The 26,076-nt window shown below is 38.3% G+C and overlaps 2 protein-coding genes across 6 annotated transcripts in view; one reads left to right on the top strand and one right to left on the bottom strand.

Moving 5' to 3' along the window:
• Positions 1–26,076, top strand: part of USP3 (ubiquitin specific peptidase 3) — a 102,517-nt gene that overhangs the window by 10,904 nt on the left and 65,537 nt on the right. For 2 of the 4 annotated variants that reach the window (XM_040569420.1, XM_040569415.1), the window contains exons 2-3: positions 151–294; positions 3,402–3,482. The gene's annotated coding sequence lies outside the window, so the exon portion shown is untranslated. Of the gene's footprint in view, positions 1–150; positions 295–2,338; positions 2,408–3,401; positions 3,483–26,076 lie in introns of those variants that run through there. The other 2 variants (XM_040569416.1, XM_040569417.1) reach the window with 2 other exon arrangements.
• On the bottom strand, positions 155–25,126 carry CA12 (carbonic anhydrase 12). 2 transcript variants are annotated; one of them, XM_040569432.1, is made up of 10 exons: positions 24,866–25,126; positions 21,709–21,729; positions 15,604–15,783; positions 12,904–13,046; positions 11,975–12,070; positions 10,195–10,258; positions 9,591–9,748; positions 8,427–8,553; positions 2,938–3,019; positions 155–1,933 (listed from the first exon to the last, which is right to left on the bottom strand). In XM_040569432.1, the coding sequence occupies exons 1-10, from the start codon at positions 24,954–24,956 to the stop codon at positions 1,849–1,851; spliced, it is 1,047 nt and encodes a 348-aa protein (XP_040425366.1). In that variant the 5' UTR covers positions 24,957–25,126; the 3' UTR covers positions 155–1,848. The 2 variants fall into 2 exon arrangements, with proteins under 2 accessions (XP_040425366.1, XP_040425365.1); XM_040569431.1 differs by lacking the exons at positions 155–1,933; positions 2,938–3,019 and having other exon boundaries at positions 6,420–8,553.

Here is a 26,076-nt window from a genome sequence, read left to right on the forward strand (position 1 = left end):
TTGTTCTTTCTAAAGAAATAGTTCTAAAGGACACATTTTTTGCCTAATGTGTAACATGTTTTCTGTGCTGGTAATGTGAGAGTTTTTCTCACAGTCAGCATATATTACTTGGCTGAGGTTTTTATGTTTTGTTTTTATTTTTCTTAACAGATGCCAAGGATGTTGCATGCAAAAGACAGTGATTGATCAACATTTGTAATTAGCTGAGATGAAGATTAAAAAAGAAATAAGAGAAACTGAAGAAACATCTTAAAATATTATCTGTTCTTGTCTTTAGAAACCTGTGTGTAGAGAGTAAGTAATACTCCCCTTGACAGACAAATGCTATTTTTGAAGTAATTACAGACATTTCAACAAGATGATCTCTATGTGCTTATTTGTGTGAGGCGAAAATGCTGACAAATGCAATATACTTAGTTGTGAAAGTATGCTCCTAAATTTCATGCAGAGTAAGAATTAATAAGTTATTTCTCCTTTCACTGAGCAGCTTGCTTTTGTCATTAAACTTTCTTTGGGGTGGAAAGAGTCCAAAACATAAGCATCCCTCTACTACCTTTAAAGGAGAAAACACGTGTCAATAACTGTTTATTAATTTATTTAAAATCACAAATGTGACGGTGGTGCTACTGAGCAAACACATAAATATGAATGTAGAATGGATCTAAGTGTAAAATTCAGTTTGGCATTTCCCCAGTAATTAGTGTTTAATGGCATTCAGACATGGAATTATTTTAGGCATGTCCCTGTGCTGAATCATTTCCTGCCTGTCTCCTAAAGTACAAGCATTTCAGACCCTTCACTTCACGTGTCAAATTCAAGAGGAATTCTGTATACATCTGGTGCTAGACTGGCTAAGCCCTATTCTTTCTGAAGTCAATAAAATTTCACATCATCTTAAATGGAAGCATGCTTCTCACTTTAAAAAAATGCATGAGACTCAAAAGCATCTAGCTTATGAAATTTGAAAATATATTTTTAATTACCTTCTTATAATTAAATTATTAGATTCAGAGAGCTAAATCAGCAAAACTGTCGACTGTATAATTGCATTTGTAATATATGCTCTAAAATCAATCAAGATTTCATGATCAAATAGGAAGTAGTGTGCTTAAAAGCAGCAGCAACTACATTATTCCCCCCCCATTATTCATACACACTATAAATAAGATTAGGATAGTAAGACAGGATGCCTTTGTGACAGATTTGTGAGGTTGTATAATAACTGGAACACAAGCTGTTCCTCGAGCAGTAGTGTTTTTTAGTACTGAATCCTAGGGTTTGAACCCCATTAATAATCCATGTGAATCCCATAACATTTACATTTGTCTTTTTGTGTAATGTTTCTGACTGTTAGAGTCACTGGTGAATGTACTAGCATCATTTGCAGTCAGCCTCATTCAAATCCTGATCTCAAATATGTATTGCCCTTTATCTTGTTAACATTCATGATGCTGTTCCTGGATTACCCTAAGACTAACACATTGATTTAGCAGGGAAGAGTGCTTATACCTTGATGAACGTCTTCATGTGGGAATACCTGTGGGAAAATCCGTGCTAAACAAACCATAAAATTGGAGTTTAGGATTAACTGTAAAATCAGTTAAAAGACCCAGACTCACTAAGAAGCCAACATGAAAAGAATGTGGTGAGGAATTTAGCTCTCAGGAACATTCACTGATCGTATCTCCCTGCAAAACAAGAGAAAATGGGCTACAGAAAAGTTTTGGCTGGTACATTTTGAGAACACTCTTGAGGCTAATCATTAGCTAAGAGTGAGAGACATGTTCCACAAATGCAAAAAAAGTCAGTGCTATGAATGAAAAGGGACATTTGTGACAGAGCAGGGCATCATAGTTTGGAGATATCTTCTTCATCTTTCTGCGTTCCTTGTGTGTAGATGACTCCTCTGTTGTCTTCTCCTCCCTTTTTGCAACTAAAACAAGACAATTGTATTAAATAATTATAATTGCAATCAAGGAAGAGCACCATTGAATATTTAATATGTGCTATTATGCATGCATGAGATTATTTTTCTCTTTACTAGTGCAAATGCCAGAGCAACTTATTGTTACATGTATTTCAGGAGAACACATTCTGTCTGGCAAAGTCAATGCTGATCACAAAGGGACATAAGCAGGCTGTAGAAAAGTTTGTAATGTTAGTATTTTTTCCAGAATTCAGCTTTGGTGGCAAAACAGTCTGGCTAAATGATCTCTTGTCAGTGTGGATTTCTTCCCCTTAAATAATGTGACCTTTGGGAGAGATTTTCTCTAAAACTATTCCCTTCTGGTTTCTTTTAGTGTTCCAGGAAAAATATGAAAAGATTCAAAGAGCAACTAGGAGCAGCAACTCTAGCAAAAAGAACAAGAAAAAGAAGAAAAGACAATTGGAAAGACAGAAAAACTGCGTATGTCAGTTATTTAGCCTATGTGCTTGTCCTGTTTAGTCTGGAAGGGGAGTCTCATTTCCTAACTGCTTGTGGGAGTAGCCAAAGTGTGATGTGTTTTTGCCTTCTCCCAGGTACTCACATAAAATTCCCTATTTCTTGTCCCTGTATCTTTTAAGGATTTATATAAGCACTGTTAGAGTAAATAACTATCGTGCTGTTTTTCATAAAAAACAGCCATTCCTACAGTAGCAGAAAGGTGGCCACTATGTCACAAAACTTGCAGCAAGTAAGTCTTAGTGATATAAACGTTTTGCTGGCAGTAAAATAGAACTACTTTGGAGTATATGATACAGGAGGAATAACACCTACTGTGAAATGAAAAAAAATCAAAGCTTGTAGGAAGAGATCATATCTCCTAAAGATCAAATGTTACCACTGTAAAAACTGTTATCACTGTTCTAGGTTTCAGGCACATGAGCACTTCTTTGTATCAGAACAAAAAAATGGTTTGACTTCTTTTCCTGTAATATGGCAGCAGGACGTCTTACCTTTTCCTCTTGAATAGCCAACAGGCTACCGCAAGAATGATGAGAACTCCCAGAATGCAGGTTATCACAACAGAAACAACACCTAGAATAGGGAAAACAGTACAAACCAGTTGATTTAATTTACTTGACTGCAGAGGGTTGGTCTTTAATCTGTCATAACGTTTTCGTTTTGCATCCTCAACTTTCCTACAGTCTGCTCACATCCCTTTGCAGTCATGGAATGGATCATTTTGCATAGATGTATACCAGAAGGTCCTAATCTCACAACTGAATCCACAGTTTACATCATTGTCAATTTAGAGACACCTGCCAAAGTCACAAAACCAACATGCAGGCAAAGGCATAGAAGCACTGAAGTCCAAAGAGTTTCTGATTTATAATGTATACGAGAGCATAAGCAAAAATGAAGAACTAAACGCAGGCAACTAGGGATTTTAGATTTGATGCCTGTTGTTTTTTCATAGCAGAAGGACACCATTGAAGATGGGCAGCAGAAGAGTGATGTGCTTTGTCACTGAAAATGTTGCATAAAGGCATCTAAGAAGGTAAGAATGAATTCAGGATAATAGTATAAACAACTGAGTGATCTCACATTTGCATTGAGATATTAAACATTATCATTATAATGCCATTCTTGATAAAGACCTCCATATATAATTTTAGCCGTGAAAGTATTTTTAGTTATTTTGGCCTACCCTAAGATCATGAAGATGAGTACTTTTTTCTTAATTGCATTGTCATAATTCATTTACACTTTTTCATATTTTTTTCAAATGGCTATTTGAATCTAAGCAATATCAGAACTCTTTCCGAGTGAAGCTGGCAGGTTTCATGCATTCCATCTAAAAGTTTTCTGTTATTAAATAGACTTTTGAGAAAGCAGAATGACGTTTAACCTTACCCTATTTATCCCATTGGATGCTTTATTAATTTTAAGTCTAACTGAATAGAAGAAACGCGATCAATGGATCTGAAGAAGAAATGTGTTTTAGAAAAGGTGAGTTTTGCTACAGTAAACGTGCATCATATGGATTGCAAAACATAACACCAAATAGAAAATTGTGGAACAGAAGCTTGTCATTTAAAGAGGACAGGGAGAAGGAGGTTAAAGTTCATGTTTTATATTTCTATATGATGAAAACATCTTGGGAAATTCAGTCAGAAAGTACTTCAGCATAGTGCTATAATCAACACTGGAGACCAGTTCCCACTTAACTTGAGGGCACTGGAAGGTTTCAACGTTGTAATAAGTTTCAGCTGCATGTATGTGAAGCTAATTTTATCGGAATGGGTTGCTGACAAAATACATTATAAACATGTTTGAGTTTTGCTGACTAATCCTTTAAGAGTTGAGACATTTTAAACTGTAGTACTTGTTAATAGTGAGCATGAATTTAGATTTTAATTATTGGCATCCAAACATGGATGACCTAATACTTCAGTTATTTGCATTCTTGACACAAAATACAGCTCAAGGGCCCCATCTTGTGGCTTTTGGGCTCAGGTGAAGGTTGCAGCCCTGAGTCTCTTGATACTGAAAAACCAGAAACGTTGCTCTGAACACGTGTTTTTTGGTAGAGGCACAACGTTTGCGGCATGCATAACAGGATTTCTTTCACACGTGTAGTTGCCTGTCCCAACCCATGGTTCAGTGTTTGGCCTTCCCTTCTCAGCAAGTGTTCTCTGTTCCTGCCTGTGGTACATCTGGCAGCATCAGGCTGGGCACTTGCAGCCAGCATCCAGGTGCACTTCTATTGTGCTTTGGCAGGAAAGCACAATTGTGCTTTTTTTTTTTTTTTTTTTTTGAGGTGAGAGGCTGCACCTGCAAGGGACCTTTGTGTCTGTAGTAGGTGGAATGTGAGATTACAGGGATGATGAATACCTTTTTTGCAATGGATAGAACATTTTGCTATGGTTCACCGATAGTCAATGAGCTTTTGTAATTAAATGTACTTAGACTGAATGGGGTTTCTATTAAAGTAGCACTGAGCAATGCCTTCTGTAGCCATAGAGACCGGCTCTTGTCTGAGAACAGCAGGACAGGCAATAACCCGTACAATTCAGCCCTGGTAAGTCATGCCAAATTTAAGGATGTGTTGAAAATGCTTTTATTGTTGGTATCACCTCTGCAGGGGAGGTGAATAATGTAGCTTAGTAGAGGAAGAGCCAAATGCTAATCTTGGGTTTGGCACTGGTTCACTGCAGCTATTTTAAGAATGTCACGTCTCAGTCAAATTTGACCCCATAGACAGATACAGTAAGTCTTACTGTCTCAGAAACCTGGCAGCCTTATTGCAAATTTTCTTCACTCAGAGGGTGGTGAGGCACTGGAACAGGTTGCCCAGCGACGATGTGGTTGCCCCATCCCTGGAGGTGTTCAAGGCCAGGTTAGAGGAGGCCCTGGGCAACCTGATCTAGTGGGTGGTATTCCTGCCTATGGCAGAGGGGTTGGAACTAGATGATCTTTAAGGTCCCTTCCAACCCAAACCACTCTATGATTCTATGAAATTCTGATTCTGCTGCCTAAAATCATTGTATACAGTCTGACTTGAGCAGAGATTTGAAGGGGATCACTAAAATAGCCATTCTGAACACAGCTAGTTCTATAGCTGGTGATTGAGATTTGAGGTTTGGGAAGAAAGTTACAGACCTTGTCCTGATCATGTAAGAATATTGCGGGGGAAGAATATTTCTAGTTGTCCAAACCACAAAAGCAGAGAAAGGACTGACATACTTTAGCTCTTTCCCTTTTCCACTATTTAGTCATCATTTAGTTTACTCAAAATATTTTTAGTGCAACAAATACTAGTTTATGTTTTACTCTTGGGGTTATTAAGGGTTATTGATAATTTGGTAAACTTACTGGCAAATTTTTATCTATTTTGGTTAGACAGAGAACTACTGGTGTAATTCTCATTTTAAAATTAGGTTAAATTCAGACATTCAGCAGGATAGCCTGAGAATGATAAAGATCTATCCTGCTACCATTTATAGCCTTAAGGATATTTTCCCCCATATGGAGTATTATGAGTTTAACATAGAGATGGCTTTGGAGCTCCTCTTTTTCCTAATGTAAGCAAAACATAGCACTCAAATTATTGCTTAAACCTCTGTTTATATATTTTGACTAATTGCAAAAACTTAGTATATAAGTATGATACTTAGTGCCTTAACTATCTCAAAGTAGTCAAAGGCCCCACTGAGTTTTCTGTTAAGTGGATTATAAATTTTGCCTTAGAAGTAAGATTGGCCATCTTAACTTTTTATAAATTCTATGGAATGATAGAGCATGCGGCCTGATTTTTCATCTGACCAGAGTCAGTGTAAATGTGTTGACTTCAGTGTTAAGCTTGCCTTCATGGTTTTGGGAATGTTTAAATCTGTCTTCTTAAATCCAGTTGTTTTTGAAATGTAAAGCTAAGTGTTCGCTACCCATTAAAATGAAAGCATTATCTTAAATATTTCAGGTTTGCCAAGTCTGTTTCCGGCTTTTTAGAGCCTCTACAATGTCTATATTTCGTTGGAATTCAGTAATGCTGGTAAAAAATTGGTATCTTGAGATTGTTAAAATGAATGCTGTTTCCAAAGCTGCCCACTTACTATTGGCTGAGACTCTTCAGTCTACTTTTTGCATTCACTTATTACAGCATTTCCATTAAGTTATTATAAGTTCCTTATTGTGCAAGTTTGCTTGGTTTTGTTTTTTCCCCAAACTTTGGGAATTAAAGCTCTAGCAGCTTGGGACTTTCTGTCCTTAGAGAATTTCAAAAAAGCAGAGGCCACTTATTTTTGAGATTTCTGTTGTGTATGTTTGCATCATGTAATGCGTTTTGCTTTACCTTTTGTGCTAGAGATACTTCCAGTCATGCTTCATAGATAGGCTCTATGTGACATCAGAAGTGATGTCATGGGCTTCTCTTTTGTTACTGAAAAATAAAGCTGGCTTGCCGGCGTACAGACCCACTAGTGTTTCAGTTTGGGCTCCATTCCACTCAGTAGTTAACATCATGGAAACCTTGGGGAAAGTCACTTTTGTACACCTTTATTTGCAAACTGTAAGACTTGTGTAGATAAGTAGGGTCACTGAACCTAAACTGAAAGGTGCTTGATAAAAAGTCTGAAGTCATGTAGTTATGACTCCACTGACTGAATTTAGCTTCTTCAGCAACTTTATCATATTTTAAACAAAAGAATATGTTATGCTGTTTCTCTGCACCTCAATATTGGGAAATAAGCCATCTCTTCTTAAATTACTGTCCCTTCTTCAGTGCTGCAAGTTAAAACAGATGTTTTTCTAGTCAGTAGCTTTCTCTAGGGTGTGCAGAAGTGAGGCCTAGGAGAACCTGAAGTAGTCTGGATCTCTGAACCATACTGAAAACTCTGCATTGCCTTTAGCACTCAAGCTTGCCCTTCGTACACCTGGTCCATAAAGCTTTTTTCTGAGGATCAACTATATTGTATTCTGCAGATAGAGTGGTTAATAAAATAAAAGTCAGGAGCTGCAACAGTTATGGAGATGTAGCCTTTCTTGCTCTGGAGCTCTAGAGATGATGAAATGTAGAGATTTAGTGCCAAGCTAGAGAATATAATTAAATTGTGAAGTTATAGCTTGTGGTTCAAGCCATAGTCAGACTGCTCAGGACTGTAAATGTTTTTTACTCAAGTAAAAATACAGAGAAACTAAGATCTAAGTCATTAGAAATCAATGAGAGAAATGTGCTTAGGTAGCAAGGACAGAAAGATTAACATACTTATTTAAATAATTATTAAGTTACACGCAATTATTCCAATACATATATATATATTGTATTATGTATTGTCATAGTGTAACACTGCATAATTAAGCTTTTGAATCAGTCCTTCTTTGTAAGATGGCTATTTTTTCTCACTTGTAATACTAGATCATACAATACAGTGTAATGAGTTATTTTTACTTGCCAAGTTTGAGTTTCTCAAGGACCTCTTCTGATTCTCTGTAACTTCCCCCAAACAGTCTCCCAGAAATGCAAAGCTGTGATTCCTTTTAAACTTGCTGTCTGCACAAAAGCAGACCTGATATTACTGAGAGCCTGCAAATGTGACTTGTGAGACAAGGCCAGCTCAAGTAGCTAAGCTGACTGAAAGCGTTCAGATGTAGAGAGCTATTTAGTGTTTGGAGTGACAGCAAATAGCTCTGCTAAGCATGACAAGGCTGAACATGTCTTCCTTCTTTTATCTCCTTCCCTTTGATCAGAAGAGTTGCTTGGTATTGGCTTGTACGATACCTGTTGTGAAACAAATCTTTTTATATGCTCTCCAAATACCTTACTCTCATACAGTTGCCCATGCAACAATGCAGAAAGGGAAGAAAAGGGAACAAAGTGAACCACAGGAGAATGAAACCCCCATATTTTTGTAGTGGTTCAGGCAACAGGACCGCCACATCAATATTTCAGATTTATACAAGGCACTGTGCAGTTTCTTTGCATAGAAGCATTTGTACAGCTTACCTTCACGGAAAGAAATAAAAACTAGTCTTTCACGAAACTCCTGAACATTGCGAAAGTTATCGACCATTTCCAGGGGTTCTGGGTCGTCACTCTCTGTGCAGTACATGGCTGTTTCCAGTGCCAGCAACTATAAAGGAATCAAACTCACTGAGAGTGTGTGTTTGAAATTGTAGAGGTAGTCAAAGGGAAAAGGATACATTAAATAATACTTGAAAGTCTTTCATGGCCTGTGAGCTAAATAGAGAATAATGTGTAAACAGTGTGACACCCCAGAAACCCCTACCTGTGTTTTTTTTTCTTTTTCCCCACATTCTGATAAAATTAACCCCTGCTTAGTAATTAGCTGACAGGAAAATTGGATGGGTGTAAACATGGTGGCCCTTTGCATCTTCTTCTCCTTAGAACAGTCTAAAACCTAAGCAATACTAAAAGCTATTTCATGAAAGAACTCTCTACTTTGTGAAACAAATTATCTGAGTGGACAAAGTTAAGAATGGACTTCCATCACAGGGAGCACACAGTAATTAAATCTCATATTAAATCTGATAGTAACATTTTTTTTCCTTGTGCCAGGTAAACTGGAAGATAGCAATTTGGAGTTTATATAAATCAGTGTCCACCTGAAAACAAAAAAAAGTTAATTAGGTGAGCATAAAAAAGTTAAGTTGGAGAAAAGTCAGGGAATTCAGGCTTGACGAATAATACATCACATGCTTTTTGGAAATTTAACATCTACCCAACTTATCATATCTAAGGTAGTCAGCACTGAAAAACCTAGGGTCTAGGGTTTAGGGTTCAGACATGAAACCTTGACAAAAATGATTTGGTAGTGACTCGAGGGAAAACTCAAGGCAGGGAGCAAGTATATAATGAAAACAGAAATAAATCTCGCTTTACTGTGATTTTTCAAGCTGATACTATTACCAATAGCAGTTGGCTGTCATTTATTTATTTTGGTTAACTGAAAATGTGCTAGCTACACAGAGAATAGGATATTCATTTAAGTCAGTTCTGTGATATGATGTGCTTCCCACCTAAAGGATTTTAGCAATGGTCACTTTCCAATTTTTATAGGAAAGTAAGAGAAATCCAGGATATTAAAATATGCATTACTGTGCCCTAGCAAACATCAATCAGGAAAATACATGTTGTATTTAAACTTGCCTGCTCTTGTGAAATTTTAACAGGGTGTCGGAAGACTGTCCAGAGAACACTAGGGTAGCAAGGAGGAGTTGTCAGGGATCCTTCATAGCGATAGTACTCATCTGGTCTGTCAGGAAGCAGTTCTTGAATATTGAAACCAGGGACTTGGACCATCTGATCTAAAATAGAGGATTTGTATTAAATGCTGAATCATTGCTATGTGGACTGCCTCCAGTGAAACAATTTTGCTTTTCAATAAGCAGAGTGCTTTCAGTCATATCACTAAGAAAAGAAAAATCCATTTTAATAGAGATGATTCCAGTTTAAATAGGAAATACAGTTTTTTAGGTTTCCTATATATAAATCATCTCGGATACCAAATCAGAATTTTGTAACATGACCTGTGGCCATGTTAACCAAACAACACCATGTGCAGAAAGTAAGGCTCACATGGTATAATGGATGCCTGTATCATGCTAGCCATACTCTCTTCAGAGAAATGCATTGATTTTTTTTTAAGTCGTATAGTTTATGACTGGTTTGCCTGGGATTCCTGGTCTGTTTTTTCAGCTGATTATGGCCCTCTCAGAGTGATCTGATATCTCAATCCAATATAGCCACTCACCTTTGTATTTCACGTTCTGGAAGTGCCTGAAGATCTTTTCATATGATGGGTTGAAGGGTCCAATCTGTAATGAGCAGACAGTTAACAGCTGTGCAAATCATTGTGGTCTGAATATGAGTCTTTGCTTCTGCACACAGCAGCTAGCAGTATTTGAAGAATTCTTGCATAAGGGAAGCGTGTACACTGCCTGGATATTCATTTACTAGAATTACTCTTTTTACTAATAATGCTTGTAGTCTCTCAGTGCTCTGAGAGACTGAGCTGCTCTGTTACACTCATGCCTTAACAACTATGGTGTAGACCTCTAGTGTGCACTTGAAAGACATGATTGCCTGTTCAGTGTGCAGCGCAAAGGAAGAGTAACCATTTCCTTTGAGAACATTGTAGACAGAAATTCTCAACTGACAGGCTTCTCAGATCATCTGCTGGTTTCTAGTCAAAGCCACATTTTTCCACCCACAAACGTTTTTTAGTCTGCTGCTCCTCACAGGTCAAGAAGATAAAGAATGACAGTGTTGGTACTGCAGGGCCACTGGCAAGGGCAGTAACTCAACTGTCAAGCAAGACTGTGTTTTTCAACTGCTCCCGGCAGCTTTTTTGTCTAATAAGCAATGCCTTTTTTATGAATTCTTTGGTACTTAGCAACTCCTCTAACAAGCAGACATAGTGAACTGGTGTCCTTAGATCAACTGTAACAGCCACCAGCTGCCTGAACATTTTTCAAAGACCTAATCTGCAGAATTAACAACATTCCCTTATTTGATTTTAAATACTGCTACTTAGGAAAAGGAAAACAAACAAACAGAATCCCCAGTATAATATGCAGTTCTCTGCAACTTTTCACTTTTCACAGCTGCAAATTCCAAATGAACTGAAATTCAACACTAAATTATTTTCGAAGTCATAACTGCTAGGAAGTGAGCTTGGGTAACATTCATTAGAATTAGATCTTTGTCTGCTAACTAGAACATTTTCACTTTTTTCAATAGAAGTGTGAAAATGTGGGCATTTTCAGGCTTTGAGTAAAGTATTTTTTATGCTGGAGAAAATCCACACATTTAAAAATCATCTTTATAGTTAAGCTTATTCTTATAATTAAGACTCTTAATTATCAAGAAAATAGGGAATTAAATATGTACAAGCTTGTCAAAAATTTCCCTTAAGATCATTATTGCCTTTAATTGCCTATTTGTGGAGCTTTAGAGTGGAAAATTGGAAACTTGTCCTGTCATCTTAAAAAAGTCACTGGATTTGCTTGTTTATAACTTTGTATTGCTACTGTAATCTGTGATTCAAAGAATCTAGGAAGCTTGCATCCTGAAAACGATGGTCACATCCTAATTCCATGTGCTTGCCAAAGCCAGGGTTGTGTTTGCCTGTGCCTCTCTGTGGGGCTAAAACTGCTGCATGCTACACTAGGCAGTTTTTTTGAGTAAGTGGGTTTGAAATTCACAGTTGTCTGCTGTTTGATAAGCTCTAATAATTCGTAGTTTGTAAATGAATGCAAAAATGGCTTCAACATCTGAGTTAATTTACTGGAAAGCATTAAGAATTGTCACAATCTTAAAATTTGTCTTAAAATTTGTACCTATTATCTATGTGCTAACAGAATCTGCCCCCCCCCCCCCCCCCCCATTTTTTTTTTAAGCAGAAAAAGAGGAACATCTATTCAGCTGCAGAGCTGTTAAATACTCTAGGTATTTTTTTACTTTAAAGCTCTCTGGCGACTTAATGACTGAAAGCTTGTTAAAAAATAAAAACCCACAACCTTGTATCCTACCTCAAGAAGGATGGCCAAAACTGCCAGTCCGTCTGCTTTGTCCATTGCTGCTGTTACATCTGGATATTTCTCAGAGTTATAATGTACAATATGCAGCTACAAAGAAGGAGAGACAATGTTATGGGAATGTGTGGGGCATGGTAACATAGTTATTTTACAACTGGAAAACACCAGTGCAGCCATCTCAGGCTAAGACATTACAATGGCATTCTTCAGTGGTTTCTGGGTATAGTGTTAAGATCTTTTATAGAGAAAAGCAAAATTTCCTGAGCTCCCACTCTCAGACCCTCTTTGGCTATTACCCATCTTGTCTACATGACTGGGGGGATGGGGAGGGAAGATTGATTGCTTCGTCTTCAAGGCATCCTGATTGTAGTACTAGCACTAGTAATTTTTTCTGAAAAAGTAGTATTTCATTTAATCATTTTGAGGTAAATATCCAATTGGTACTGCTTTTCAAAATCTATTCCCAAATCCATAATTTAGTATTAGGAAAGATAATAAATAGTTCTTCACTGGATTGAAGAAGTTAGAGGAAGAACATTTCAAAATGTTGTTTAAACCCAGCCAAGCAGTGTTGTGTGGCTAAAAGATTTATCAGTTTTACAGAGAAGAATCTAGGTGTCAAATATGCAACAATTTGCTTGAAATTATTTAGGAGACCCAGTGCCAATCCTCAGTTTAGAAAATAATTCCTTGACTTGTGGCATATTCGTGAAAGTTTCATGGAACTTACTTACAGTACACATAACATTTTAGTATACACCCAGACCATAAATTCTTGGATCAAAACCTTTCAGCCTTTTCCAGTCATATAGCAAAGGTAGAGAAACAGTGTAAGAACACTGTAATACCACAGGTGAAGAAACTAAAACAGTGGGACTTACACAGCTTTGTTTGTTTCTTTCCCTGAATTCAGCTTCTCTTACCTCTGCTGCAAAATGCTTCCCACTGACTGTGTGCTCTGAGCCTTCTGACTTGTTTCTGTTTCCCCAGTGTAGGTGAAGTTGAGATGCAGTGTATTCAAAAGGGAGGTTTCTGATGTGCATAGTAGGCGACAGATACATTTTCACTGTAAGCAGATCAAAACCAGATGGGATGAAATGATAACACAGCTTTTAAGCACACGGCAAGTAAAATTACTATGTCTAAACATATTACATAGAGAATGAATGAAGCAGAATAACTATTAGATTCTTAACTCTGAATCCATCTCAGTCTGTAGGTAGGAACTAAACACTTAAGTTGTCTTCAATCCTTTCTAGGCAATTTAGGAAAATTTAGAATATTCCTTTTTCCCATTTTCTTGAACTAAAGGAGTTGAATGTGAAAATTGTTGAAAAAAATAGAAATCTTTCTCCTCCCTCCTTCTTCAAATGCAAAATTATCTCAGCTTTATTAAAAAGGAAGTTATTGAAGCAAAACTTAGGCTCATGTGCCTTCTTTCAGTCCTCATATGGAGGTTAAAAATGGCTTAATAAATTAAAATTTCTCATGATATTTTTAAACTGTTGTCATATTGAACTCGTCTGTCTATTAATGTTCTCTCAGGAGCATGTGGCAAAAACAAATAAACTACTCTCTCTCCTTCCCTCCCCCTTCCCCAGTCAAACCCAGAGTATTGCTGCCAAGCAGCAAGGTGATCATAGACATAAATAATTAGCATTTCCTCTCTCAACGTGGTGGAGTGAGGCTTTGGTGTGCTGAAAAACAAGCCTTCTTTCTGCTTGCTAAAGCTGTCCAGTGTGGAACACAACCTGGGTTATTTATTGTGTAGAATTAGAGTAGAGAAGAAACGGAGACATTCTTTGTTGTCATTGTTTAGTTGAGAAGTTTGGCACTTCGTAAAGCAATGGTTTGTATAAAGAAAAGATCAATTGCAAAGCAATTTTCTTGTTTTTCAATGTGAATGCAGTTTGTCTCTGAAACATCCCAGGCGTGTTTTTCAGGGAAAACAGGGCTCAAAACCTTAATGAAGGAGCAGCTGCAAACGTATGTATTTTTCTGCTAGCTAAAAAGCTTTTCTGGAGGTCTGCTGTTTTCAGTCTAGCTGAAGTAGGTAATTGTATCTGGATTGGCTGGCAGTGAAACAGATTAGTTTTGTGTAGAAATGACTGATATGACAATACTAAGTATCCTACTGATCTCTTCTCTAGCCAGAAGAGAAGGTAACAGCAGATGGTGTAATGAACGCTCTAACAAAGAACTAATTTTTCATTACTCACAGCAATTAAGGTTTGTATCTGAGTGAAGTTTCTAGAGAGAGTGGGTCACATGTCCCCTGCCTTCTAGGAGAGCGCTTACCTTAGAATCAATTCCTGTTTTAGGAAGATGAGTTTACTGAGGGGGATTATTTTATTTTATTTTTTTTATTTTTTGTCTTGACTTTTATTAGGCAGTGATTAGACTTGTTTTTGGGCCTAGTTCTGAAAATCTTGGTGGCATAGGCTGTACTAGGAACTTGCATTTTACTGTGTGACTTTTACATGAGGGACAGGCTGCCAGTGTTGCTCTTTTGTGTGTACCTGCTCTCATGTCTCTACCTGCTCCCTGGCACTGTTAAAATACACAATGATAGCATTTTCTTGTCTATCTATTGATCATTTAGATTGGCCTAATACATTCAACTGTGACAGTACAATCTTTCATTCAGGGCTGAGAAAGCTTCTTAAGAAAAGGTTTGCAAGGAAAGTGTGTTCCAGCCATTCCTAGTCTAAAACAAGCTGCTTTAGACTTGGTTTCTAGAGGGAGAAACTACGCAGGGGCAAAACGTGACCTATGCCCTAGGGGATTGGTCCTTACCTGAAGAATAGGCATATGATGTTGTACAGAGCAGGTTTACCCCACTGGAAGAATGAGGAAAAAGAGAAGCGTGCATTTCAAGCACCTTTTAACAAAGCATGCCAGAGAAGAGCTGAGGCAGAGGCCATTTTTAAACACAGGTTCTTTTGATACTTACGCAATAGAGGAGGATATAAAGAAGAAGGCCCTTATACCTGTTCATATTGACATGACATGAAATACTGTGTTGATATGGTAGGTATTGCAGACCTTCATGAGACTCTCTTCTCTGCTTTTACCTCCTATACAGACACATTTACTACTGTGGTGCAGGGCATGTTTGTAAACTTTTTCTAATTATTTTTCGGTCTTTTAATCTATTTGTCTTATCCTACACTAAAGGAAGTTTCTACCTCAAGTCAGAGGAACAGAATGATGCTTTTTTTTTCATGTAACTCAACTAAGCTGCTTTGATTAGAATATCAAAGACCCATTGCACCCATTTTTTATCAGTTTATCTCTTTCTAATAGAATCACAAAGTCTGTTTTGGAGCACTTCAACAAAGCAGGAAGTAAAGCTTTCAAAAGCATGAAATTAATTTTGACATGCCTAGAGTTGATTGAAAAAAACACATTTTTTTGATTCTGCTTATAGCAAATCCATTTGTACTTAGTACATTTGCTAGTTTCCTTAACCTGTTCTCTAGATTTGTGTTTGTGATTAGAAGGTTTCATAATCACAGCTTTATTTCAACTGATAATCAAAGTAGTTTATCCACGAAATGAAAAATTACAAACTCCAGCAACTCTTTCCTTCATAATTGCTGACTGTCATTGAGATCCCTTACCTGAATGACCATTATTGGTCAGTGTAAACTGGTCGGTGGAGGGCACATTATAGCCTATGAATTCTAAAGGTGAGAGATTAGAATCATACTGGAGAATATCTCTGTGAAAATCTATCGGTGATTGAAATACTCCCCCACAGAATGGATATTTCTTCGGCCAGGTCTTCTCTCCATCAGGACCTGCGTAAGTTAACAAAGAGACATATTTGTCAAGCCTTAGCTATCCAGTTATTATCCCCCCTCACCCCCCTCCTGATTCAGCTCTGATCCAACATTTAGAAAAGGAGCCTTTGCTGAATTAAGAAAGCTCTTTTTTCTTTAACTTTTCTCAATTCCATGTTTCCAGTACGCCACTTGATAGAAAAGGGCCAAATAACCACAGCAAGATGCTGGCAGAGGAAGCATCAGTAGAAGTCTCATGTAGAGACACTTTAATCTTGATTTTTGACATTCTCAGCTGCCATTTTATGTAACACTGTGCCCCAGTGGAGAGCTGCAAGTGTGGTAGCTCACCAGGTTAAACCTACAGGCAACGCCATCATAGCCAGGCACGGTGCCTCCGACCCTCTAACGCTAGTATTGTCTCCCTTCACAGTCCAGAAGAATGACAAGTAGAGTTTGTATCTATGACAGCATTAAGATTATTTACGGACATGAATGACTTTTCCCTATAAAAGTTACAGGCATATGCATGCTAATGTGGCAATTCCTGTTTTCTGAAGAGAATTTCTGAAAGTAACTTCATGTTTGCAGAGGGAAGTTTCCATACTTTCCAATACACAGAAAACCGGACCTCTACGAACTTTTCCTTATCATACAAACTGCCAGGCTCTATCTAGCAATACTGCATAACCCACAGTAAGACGCTAACTTGCAAAAATGGAAAGTGTTACAGTAATTTGACCTGTAACAACTTGTTCAAACTCTTGCAAAACTCCTTTCATCACAGCCTTTTGCCCTAGGCAATTTCTACAAGGAATTGATAATATCAAGAGATTTTTAGTTGTACCTTTTATTTAATTGCTTATTAGTAGCTAGCAGCTGTTCACAAGCTGTAATCTGGGACTTTTTGGATTTAAATTCCAGAAGATGTACTCACAACTTGTGTTTCTCCCTAATACTGAAGATTCATTGCAATTCTTTCTAAGGCAGGAAGATCTTTTGGGATCACCCAGCCTGATCTCTGTAACACAGGCTATTGAATCTCCTTGGATTAATTACTACTTTAATGAGGCCATATCTTTCAGAAAGAAAAGGACAGTCTTTCTTGAAACATTGCAGGTAAAGATAATTCATTAATGTCCAATGGGCATTAACTCATCCTGGCAGCTTGCTCATCACTGTGTGTTTGTCTAGCTTTGACTTGTTTTAGAAATTGAAGAGCCTTCTGTTAGTATACTTGTGTTCATCATGGAAGTACTTACAACACAGAGGACATAGGTTCTCTCTTCTCTTAAACTAAATAGTTCCTTGATTATTTATTTATTTATTTATCTATTTTGTTAGAGGGCTTCTTTTCCAAACCTGGAATATTTATTGTTACTTTTCTGAAGTCTCTCCAATATGTTAATATCTTCCCTGAAATGTGGATGCCAGAATCTAATATTAGATCAGGTCATCAGTGGTAAATCAAGTTCAGATCTTCTCTGAAGGAAAATCAACTGTCAGGAACACAGAGGGTCCTTTTTTTTTTTTTTTTTTTTTTTTTTTTTAAGATCAAAGAGATGCTTCCAAGGATATTGATAGTGGAGGTGAATCTGAAGTTCTGGTGCTCAAAGAATGACTTACTTCCTCCTTAGAGCTCTTTAATCAAGGCATAGGTTAGCACATGACGTTGTTTGCAGTGTGGATACTCAGACTCAGTCAGTACTTTTCAGTATAAATAGGCTTTGATGTTGCTGTAACTTACATCTTTGACTCCACTGCCAATCACTTTAATTTCTTTCCTCTTTAATCTGTGTGATATTATCTTAAAGTTATTTGCAAATCTTTTTAAAAGCTAATAAATGTTATGCTGACACTATAGAAAACTGGATACTGTCCTTTAGATGTGTTTTGGCAGTTCACTGATCCATCGAGATGAGCATAGATTCCATACTATGGGATATATGTACTCAAGGATTTTTCCCAGTAAAGTATATATCAGAACATACTGTGAAATTATAGTTTCTTGAGGTTGAAACTTGACGTGCCAGACAATGACACTGAAATCTAACACTTTCCAGAAAACTAAAACTACAGCAATGTCAGAAAAAATTGTGAGAAGCCTTTATTGTAATAAGACTCCAGTAATTTTAAAAGGCTTGGGTTTTCGGTGCATTGATAAGGTAGTGGGTATCCAAGAAGACTTTAATATAATACAAAACATAGTTTTGGAGACTTGATAATTAAATTAATAATTTTAAATTTATTTTTAATTTATGCATAACATAGAACCCTAGTCCCAGCCAGTGGAAACCACGTCGTGAAGTACCAACTGCATTTTCTGTACTATGTTTGGATGAATCGAATGCCTTTAAGAACTGGCAGCAGTGTATGGGAATTTCCACACCAACATTAGCAGTTCAGAAGGGAAACAGTCTTTCCTATAAAATGCTGTAGTTACTGCAGTCTTTATGTACCTTCATCTTTACTACCTGTTATCCTTTCCTTGACATAAATCTGCAAATCTACCTACAGGCCTCTAAGCTTCAGCAGATTTTGCTTGTTTCACACTTCTGCTCAATTAAAAACAAAACAAAACAAAACTATTTTTGGTACAAAACCATTTGTTTTAGAAATTCTGACTTTTTGTCACATGGTCTTTCTAATTTTAGTGCTTCAAAACTCCTGTCTTAAAGAGCTGAGCTCACTGTAGCTTGGTTTTGCATATATGAAATTGCGATTTCCATGGCAGATAACCCCACAGCTGGAAGACATTTCTCAGCTAGCTCTGTTGAAAATGAATGTTTGATTGTGAAATATATTTTCCTTGTTCTGTGCCAACATATTTAGAAAAATTCAGTGGAAATCACTCTGTGTTTATAGAGGTTCTGATCACTACTGAATAAAGAATAGTATGTGGATGCAGTAAGATTGGCCTGTACTACAAGTTTCATAAGGTATTAACATAAGAAGCACTGCAAACATATTTTAGTATTCAATTTCCCACTTTTGTGACAACAGTTACGACCAAGGGGAAGACCTAGGCACCTCAGATGATGTTTGCTGCCCTGAAGATCCTGTCAGCACTGTGCCAGCAGAGTAATTGTGCCATGGGCCTGTCCAATCCAACTAATGCTAGTATGTAGCTGTTGGAGTGAGCAGATTAAAGTACGGAGATGTCGGTATGGGTGGAAGTAGGACCCCTCCTGCTCCCACTGCTCCTGGTGCAGCTATGAATGCTCCCTGCTGTAGGGTACTTGCACACTCAGGTTGTTCAAATCCAGCTTGTGCACTGCCTCCTTTTACATAAGTTTCCAGGGCCACGTTCCCTTACCACACTGTAAATTACCCTGAGCCTGTCCGTGTCCTCATGGCTATTTTATAAAAGATGGCTGTAAATAAAACAGTAGTAAGTCTCTGGATAGACATGGTGCCCAGCTGTACAGTGAGCTGGGTGAAATACCCTCAGTACCCACACTGCAGGCATCCATTTTATCATACCCTTTGACAACTGCTAGCTTTCTGCATGCTTAAGCCTTTAGCCAGCTCCACAGCCCCAGCGCTGGTAAGTGATGCAGGACAGATGGTCCTTTAGGGACAACAGTGCTCGTGGGATTTGCACGTTAGCTGACCAGAAAAAAGAAGAAAATGGGTCTATGAGACACCAATGTTACCAGCAGGGTTTTTGCTCTGATGATCAGTTAATACTCATGTTGCTCAAGCTTCTCGTGGGAGATCCAAGTTCTCATAATCTGCAGTGAATTAAGTAGTAAAATGCATTGGGTCAGTAACACAGGGAATGTCTTTGCTATTTTGCAGCTATGCAAAGCACTCTGCCCCTGTTTTCTGCCAGCTGGAAGCTGTACAGCTGCAGTTGGCCCAGGACTGTGTTAGTAGTGAAGGCTGAGAGTCTGGGCTCTGTGCCACAGTAACATGACCACATGGCTTCCATTTCACTTGGAGCACAGGCAGAGCTCAGTCATACCATTCTGTACATAGCTAGTATGTGTAGATCTTCCACAGGCATGTCTAGAGGGAAGCTTGTGAGGTAAAGGGATTGCCAAGAGCTGTAGCTGTCTCTGCTAGTCCTCCTATATGAGTGCTATATGAGTGCTATATGAGTGCTGTATGAGAAAATCTGTGAATGTTCTACTGCATTCACAAACACTGGCATTTCTCAAAAGAAGAGGGACGTGTCTTAGCACGGGTTCTCAGCACCTCAATGAATTTAAGTTAGAATGTTTGGCAACAACAAAACCAGAGAGTTTGTAAGTTTAATTAGCCTAATGTCTGTTAACAACAGTTCTTGTGTCTCTGCTGTAGCATGAGGTTGTCTGCTCCCATGCTAAAGCCCATGAGTAATTCTGCTGGTACTGTTCTTTAAAACTTCACTGTAAAACTAGTTTCTTCCCTTCTAGCTGCTTGTGCGCTCCTAAGGAGTGATTATGGTTCTTTGATTTCATTCCACTCTGCTAATATTAAGGGAGAAAGCCAGAATCCAAAGAATTGAAGCTCAGCTCTCTAATTCTAGAAATTGGCACCTGAATTTCTCCTCTGCCCTTTACCTTGTACCTTGACCCTCATCTTGAGATCAGCCTGCACTGACTGTAATGGCTTGACTTCCTTTATGTTCCTGTTGACTTAATTTTAGTGGGAGGCATTGCAAAGTGTTGCAAGGATAAAAGTAAATAGTGGAAGGTGAAGGCTGCCATAAAGAAACAAGGTCAGTGGGAGAGTATGAAGGAGAGGCTTCTTTCTGGCTTTGACTGCAGTCTATTTTTCTCCATGCAGAGCAATGTTCTACCTCTGGTTTTTTCCAGATATATGAAAAGAAGAATTCTGTACATTTAAATTGCCGTTTTGATTTTTTGAAGTTGCTGTTATATATTTTTCTAGATAGATTTAAAAAGCAGTAGTTGAAGGGAAAAAATAAGAATCTCTTTTGTGAACCATCTCTCTATCCTGCAGTACATGTGAGAAAACAAACTGCAATGTGGAAGTGCTTAGCAGGAACTCATGAATTTGGGCACTGAGAATAACATACTCTGAAAAATACACTGGTACCAAAATTCCCAGAAAGGGAGAAGTAACTAATTTAAACCTGCATTACCCTGGGAAGAAGGGCAGAACTACTTTGCTGGTAGTAAAAGAAGTGTTGCTTTACTTACTAACTGGCAGGGTTAGTTTCCTCTGCTTGCTGCTGGCAAGGTGGAAAACCCAGGCACTTGTCATTCAAAGTATGCTAAGCCTTTTTGCTAAAGGAGAATGTGAAATCTATGTACATGTACTAGCGGTTAGATTAATACCTGTAGACGTGCAACTGACAATTTTTGTTTTGCTTATGTGAAGTGAGCCAGGTAAACTGGAGCACAGCCAAAGGGAGTAGTTGGAAACAGCAAGTTAAATCTTGGGGTTGTCTTTGGGCAGCACCAAAAGCTTCTCTGTGGGTATGTGGTGTATAAAACACAGCACTGAATAGGGAAATACTGGTCAGAGGATTTGTTCTCTTAAATCTCTAGGAAATTCTTCCTGAGCAGCCATCAGACCCTTCAGGTTTAGTATCTGACTTAAAGGACTAGTGTCCAAACCAGCACTGCTTTCCCAAATAGTATTTATTCTACTTTATTCACTTCAGGGCAGGGAGAGGTACACTCTTTGCAGAGCTGGGCTGAAACATGCTGCTGCTCTGTGGCAGATGGGAAAACAGGGCTCTGGGCAACCTCTGCAGTTGCCTGGCCTGTCTTAGCCTGCTGAGATTCCCATCATTCAGCAAGGCAATGCAGAACCCAGTAACTGACTCTCAGTCACCCGAATACTAAGCCTGATGGACAGATAAGGCAGATCCAAACCTGGGTAAAGATAGTGAACCTAGTAGGTTCTCACCAGAATAAATTCGGCACTTTCTCCTTAAAATAGGGAACATACCCATGACTTAGCATACACAAATTAGTTAATACTTACCAATATAAGACCATTTTGACCCTGTTTAAAAACAAACAAAATATTAATGTGAATATTTGAAATTGGGGTTACTCTGTAAATTAAAGAAATTGCCACTTAAGCCCATGTACTGAAATATGCAGTACTTTTATATGTTTTTCTAGTTCCAGATGTTGAGCAAAACATAAAAGTTTTCAAAGGTTATGAACTCAACTCACTGAAATTATGACTAGAATTATTCCTGTGATCCTACCCATAGGGTTTAACTTTCTTGTAGTCACGTAAATCCTGGACCCAAACTCTTGTCACTCTTTTCTTTTTTGAATAGCCACAGACTATATGTAGGCATCCCCTTTTTTTTTCTCTGGTTAGGTGAATAAGGAATATAAGTGATGTGTAGTTATCATCAAACCCCCATGCCTAGCTGAGAAGTTTGAAACACATCAGGGGTTTACCAGGTGCTGCACTGAGATATCATGGACAGTCCTTTCTGCACAGCTGCTCTGGGATTTGCCAACTGAAACAGGAAATAGATGGACTTTGAAAAAAGGGGATATGATAAATGAAACAACGTAACTCAGGAGATCCTGGGGTTTCCAGTGAGTACTAAAATGATCAGTGATCAATATTCATCCACTGCTTAAGGAGCTGAACTTGGAACAGTGTCTTTGCATGCCTTTTGAAATGTGAAAATTTCACTTATTTAAATGCTCTTTTAAATTTTATTCTATTTTTTGTCCTGAAACCTCCTTACAGTTATTCAGCTTGCTATGTAATTACATGAGCTTGTCCTGACAGACCTGAACAATTGTGGTTATCAGGCAATGCAGATCCTTACCACTGAAAAATGTAACTTTATTTCTGCTTAGGAAACAGTTCTGAATTATGAGTTTTGCAAACACTCAGTGTGCTTCTGTGTGTGCACACGCAGGCAGGCAAATATTTATTCTTAGATGCACATCTGCTCAGTACGTGAATCTTGGCTGCATTTGTTGTACTCTACAGTGTACTCACAGACACAGCTCTTTACCAAAGAACATAGTGTGAAACGTTTGGGATTAATTTGTTGGGATGTGCAAAACAGCTGCTCATAGCTCTTTTGTATCAATGTGTGCTGGAATCACTGAGCTCTGTGATTCCAGTTTGTCAGACCATTGGGCTTGCTCTTTTACGCTGGAATTTTCAAAATGAGGTCTGTGTAATCATCCTGGCTGAAGTCCCCAGGTTCCTTGTGGAGGAGAATTCGTTCCCTGTCTTAGATTACAGTATGAGAAACCTCATTCTCTTCTCCCCTTATGTCTGCAGGGGATTACCTCTTACCTAGGTTTTTGGGGGTGCTTGTGTCCCGTGGTCAGCACGTTCTGTAGGTACCACTTGCATGAAGATAGTAACAAACTGTCAACACATTTTAGAAATCCCCACATCCTCATCTGAGCAGGGTTTGAATAAATATCAGTTTAACTAAAATAGCTTGTCTCCACTCCTGCTCCTGTTTTACGCTAAAATGTGTATGAAATGTCAAAACTCTTTCTCTCCATATATATATATTATAGTCTAGAACAACCTTAAACAATACATTTCAAAGATACTCGATATTTTGGGCTTTTATGCAAAATAAAATAAATAAAAGCTTCAAATCTTTCACCAAATGGAATTTTCCTCAGCCTGTGAGTGTCTTTGATCTGTAATTCACTACAATTTTGCCTTTACTGATGAGCACAATAATAGCAACTAGTATAGGTAGGGCTAAGGAACATTTTGCACTTACTTCATCTAACTTAGGTCAGGAGATGAACAGATCCCAGAGGGCAGAATCTTTGGTTTTGTCTGAATGAACATGTCAGAGCCGCAAAAGGAATTTGCTGCCATCCTCAGACTGTGAGCAAGGTTGATAATAAAATTAGAATGAGGCAGAGTGTCACACAGTCTCCCAAATTTGGACAGAAGTCTGATTCACACCTAGAAGGTACTAACTATAAACAGTTCCATACCTGTGGGGGCTCTCCTGCCTCTTTGTTCGTGCTGGGATGAGTGCTGATGAATAGTAACAGTTACATGCCCATGCATGGCAGAGAAGATTCCTGGAGCCTATGTATCTGTGTTTCACTGATCAATATCCAGGAAAGAAATACATTTTGAGTGATGTGTGGGAGCTGGGAAAGGTGTTAGTTGTGATAATCTGTATCTTAATTGTGTCTCTGACCTGGGAGGTCAAAAACAGGCAGATGCTGTAGCTCTTACCATTTGTTGGTACTGGGTGTCTAATGCTAAACTAGGAGTTCTCCAGATTTCCCTTCAGGATAAATCATCAAACATATCTTTTCAACACATCCTTTCACTTCCAAGCCTTCTCTATTGTCAGAGGCATCATTCTGGAAAGCACCAAGCTCCAGAAACCTATGCCCTTCAAGGAGGAGATTCTGCTAAAGAATATAGCATTTTTTTCAGAGGAAATATGCCTGAAATAACAAGCTGACCTGAAAAGTTTGAAATTGCCCCCCTCTGAGTAGCTCATGCTGAAAACCTGGCAAAATGCGTCTCCTGGCAGAGCTCTGTAAAATCCTGACTGCTCTGGATTACATTTGAGCCTTCAGGATTTTCCTTTCATGAATATACGTGCTGAGTAAGTCCTCTCACGCAGCCATATATTATGATTCTCCCTCATATCCTATAATTACACTAGGGGGATTATAATCAGCTTGAATGGATGAAAATTAACTCCTAAAAAGAGAGCGAGGAGCGCTGACCTCCTGGTCTGTTTAAATATAAGACAATGAGGTCTAGTATGTGAGAAATGGGGCACTTCACAGGGATTGCATTCTTTTTGTCTGGTTTAAAAATAAATGGGGCAGAGGGAAAGATGCCATGCTTCCATTAACTCAGGGAAAGGCCAGCCTTCATTTTATGAGAAAAAGAAAGATCACAAAGCAAGGCATACTGAGCACTCGATAAGTCTGTAACACAAACTAAATCAGAAGACAGATTTCTTTTTTCTTTAATTTCTCAGAACAGGTGTTCTGATATATAAAATAAGGATACTAACTCCAAACTGCAGAGTGCAACAATATACAAGTTTGAGCATGCTACTGAAATAATAATTTTAAAGCCTTAATTTTCTGCATACTTTAGCTGCCCAAAGTTAAGAGTGACAATAAAATAGAAAGCCAAAAGACTTTACCATTCAACGGCGCTGGTACTGAGAGTTGTATCTTCAGGAAGAGAATAAGCACCATAGTGAGTACGACTCTACTGAAGCTCTTGGCTGACATCTCAAGGAAAGACTTATAATATTCCAACAGTTCACAGATTTCTCTGTACTCTGAAGAGACTCCCTTGTAAATATCTGGTAAATTGCAGAAAGCACATATAAAAAGCTTCTGCTAGTGACTTTATGCCCTTCTTTTTCCTTCTCTCTCTCCCTCCTTTTAGGTCTCCTTTTTATAAAGCTCCTCAGCCTCATCCCAAAACAAATGATGTAATCAGACCTGCCTCTAGGTCACAGCACCCTCAGAAAACTGATCACATCCTTGATTACCCCAATTTTACTGAACTTCTGAGAGGACAGACTCCAGCACTTAGAAAGGAAATTTAAATGTGGAACTGCAGAAGTTATTTAGCAGAGACACAAATGCTTACAAGACATGTCCTTTACTTTTAGGGATCAGACCACAGTAGAGTTTTTTTTTAGCCTATTTCAGAGTGGCTCCCTCAACTCCCATTTTTGGATCGGTGTGATTTTAGCATAAAGGGCCACTGTGAGAACTTGAAGGAGGGGAAGCTAATGGAGGGAAAGAGAGGTGAGGCTGTGTGGGGGATTGTTAATACCTCAGATGGACCATGGACACTTCCCAGGAGAAAACATCTAGCTTGTCAGGAAGGGATTTTTTTTTTTAAGCTGAAAGCTCTTGGAACTGAGAGAGCACATGAAACAGGGAGAAGTGAAAATTCAGGAAGAAACAACCCCAGAGGCTGATGTTATGTTCAGGACATATATGGAGAGGGGTAGAGAGGAGAACAGGGTATAGGTGATGTCCTCTTCTGAAGGCGATTGAGGAATAACCTCTTAAACTGAATGCACCATGGATAGCTGAGGAGGGGAAGAAGGGATTGGAGAGACTCTTACTAGTTTCAGTTAAATACATTATTATTTATAACTGTTATTAACTACTGACAATGTCCTAGTAGCAACCATACAGCATGTATTAGTTTTGATTGGTCAAACTCAATTTTCAGCATTTTTATTTATCAACTGCTGTTTAAATGCTTAGTATTCTTAGACTTACTCATTTTTTCCTACCATCATTCATGAGGCTGATACAGGGAAAGGAAAGCTGCTTGGAGCATGGCTCAATTCTATCTAGATCCTAGGTAGGTACCTGTTGAAGAGCA

The sequence above is a fragment of the Cygnus olor genome, chromosome 11 (assembly GCF_009769625.2).
Source record: "Cygnus olor isolate bCygOlo1 chromosome 11, bCygOlo1.pri.v2, whole genome shotgun sequence".
NCBI lineage: Eukaryota > Metazoa > Chordata > Aves > Anseriformes > Anatidae > Cygnus > Cygnus olor.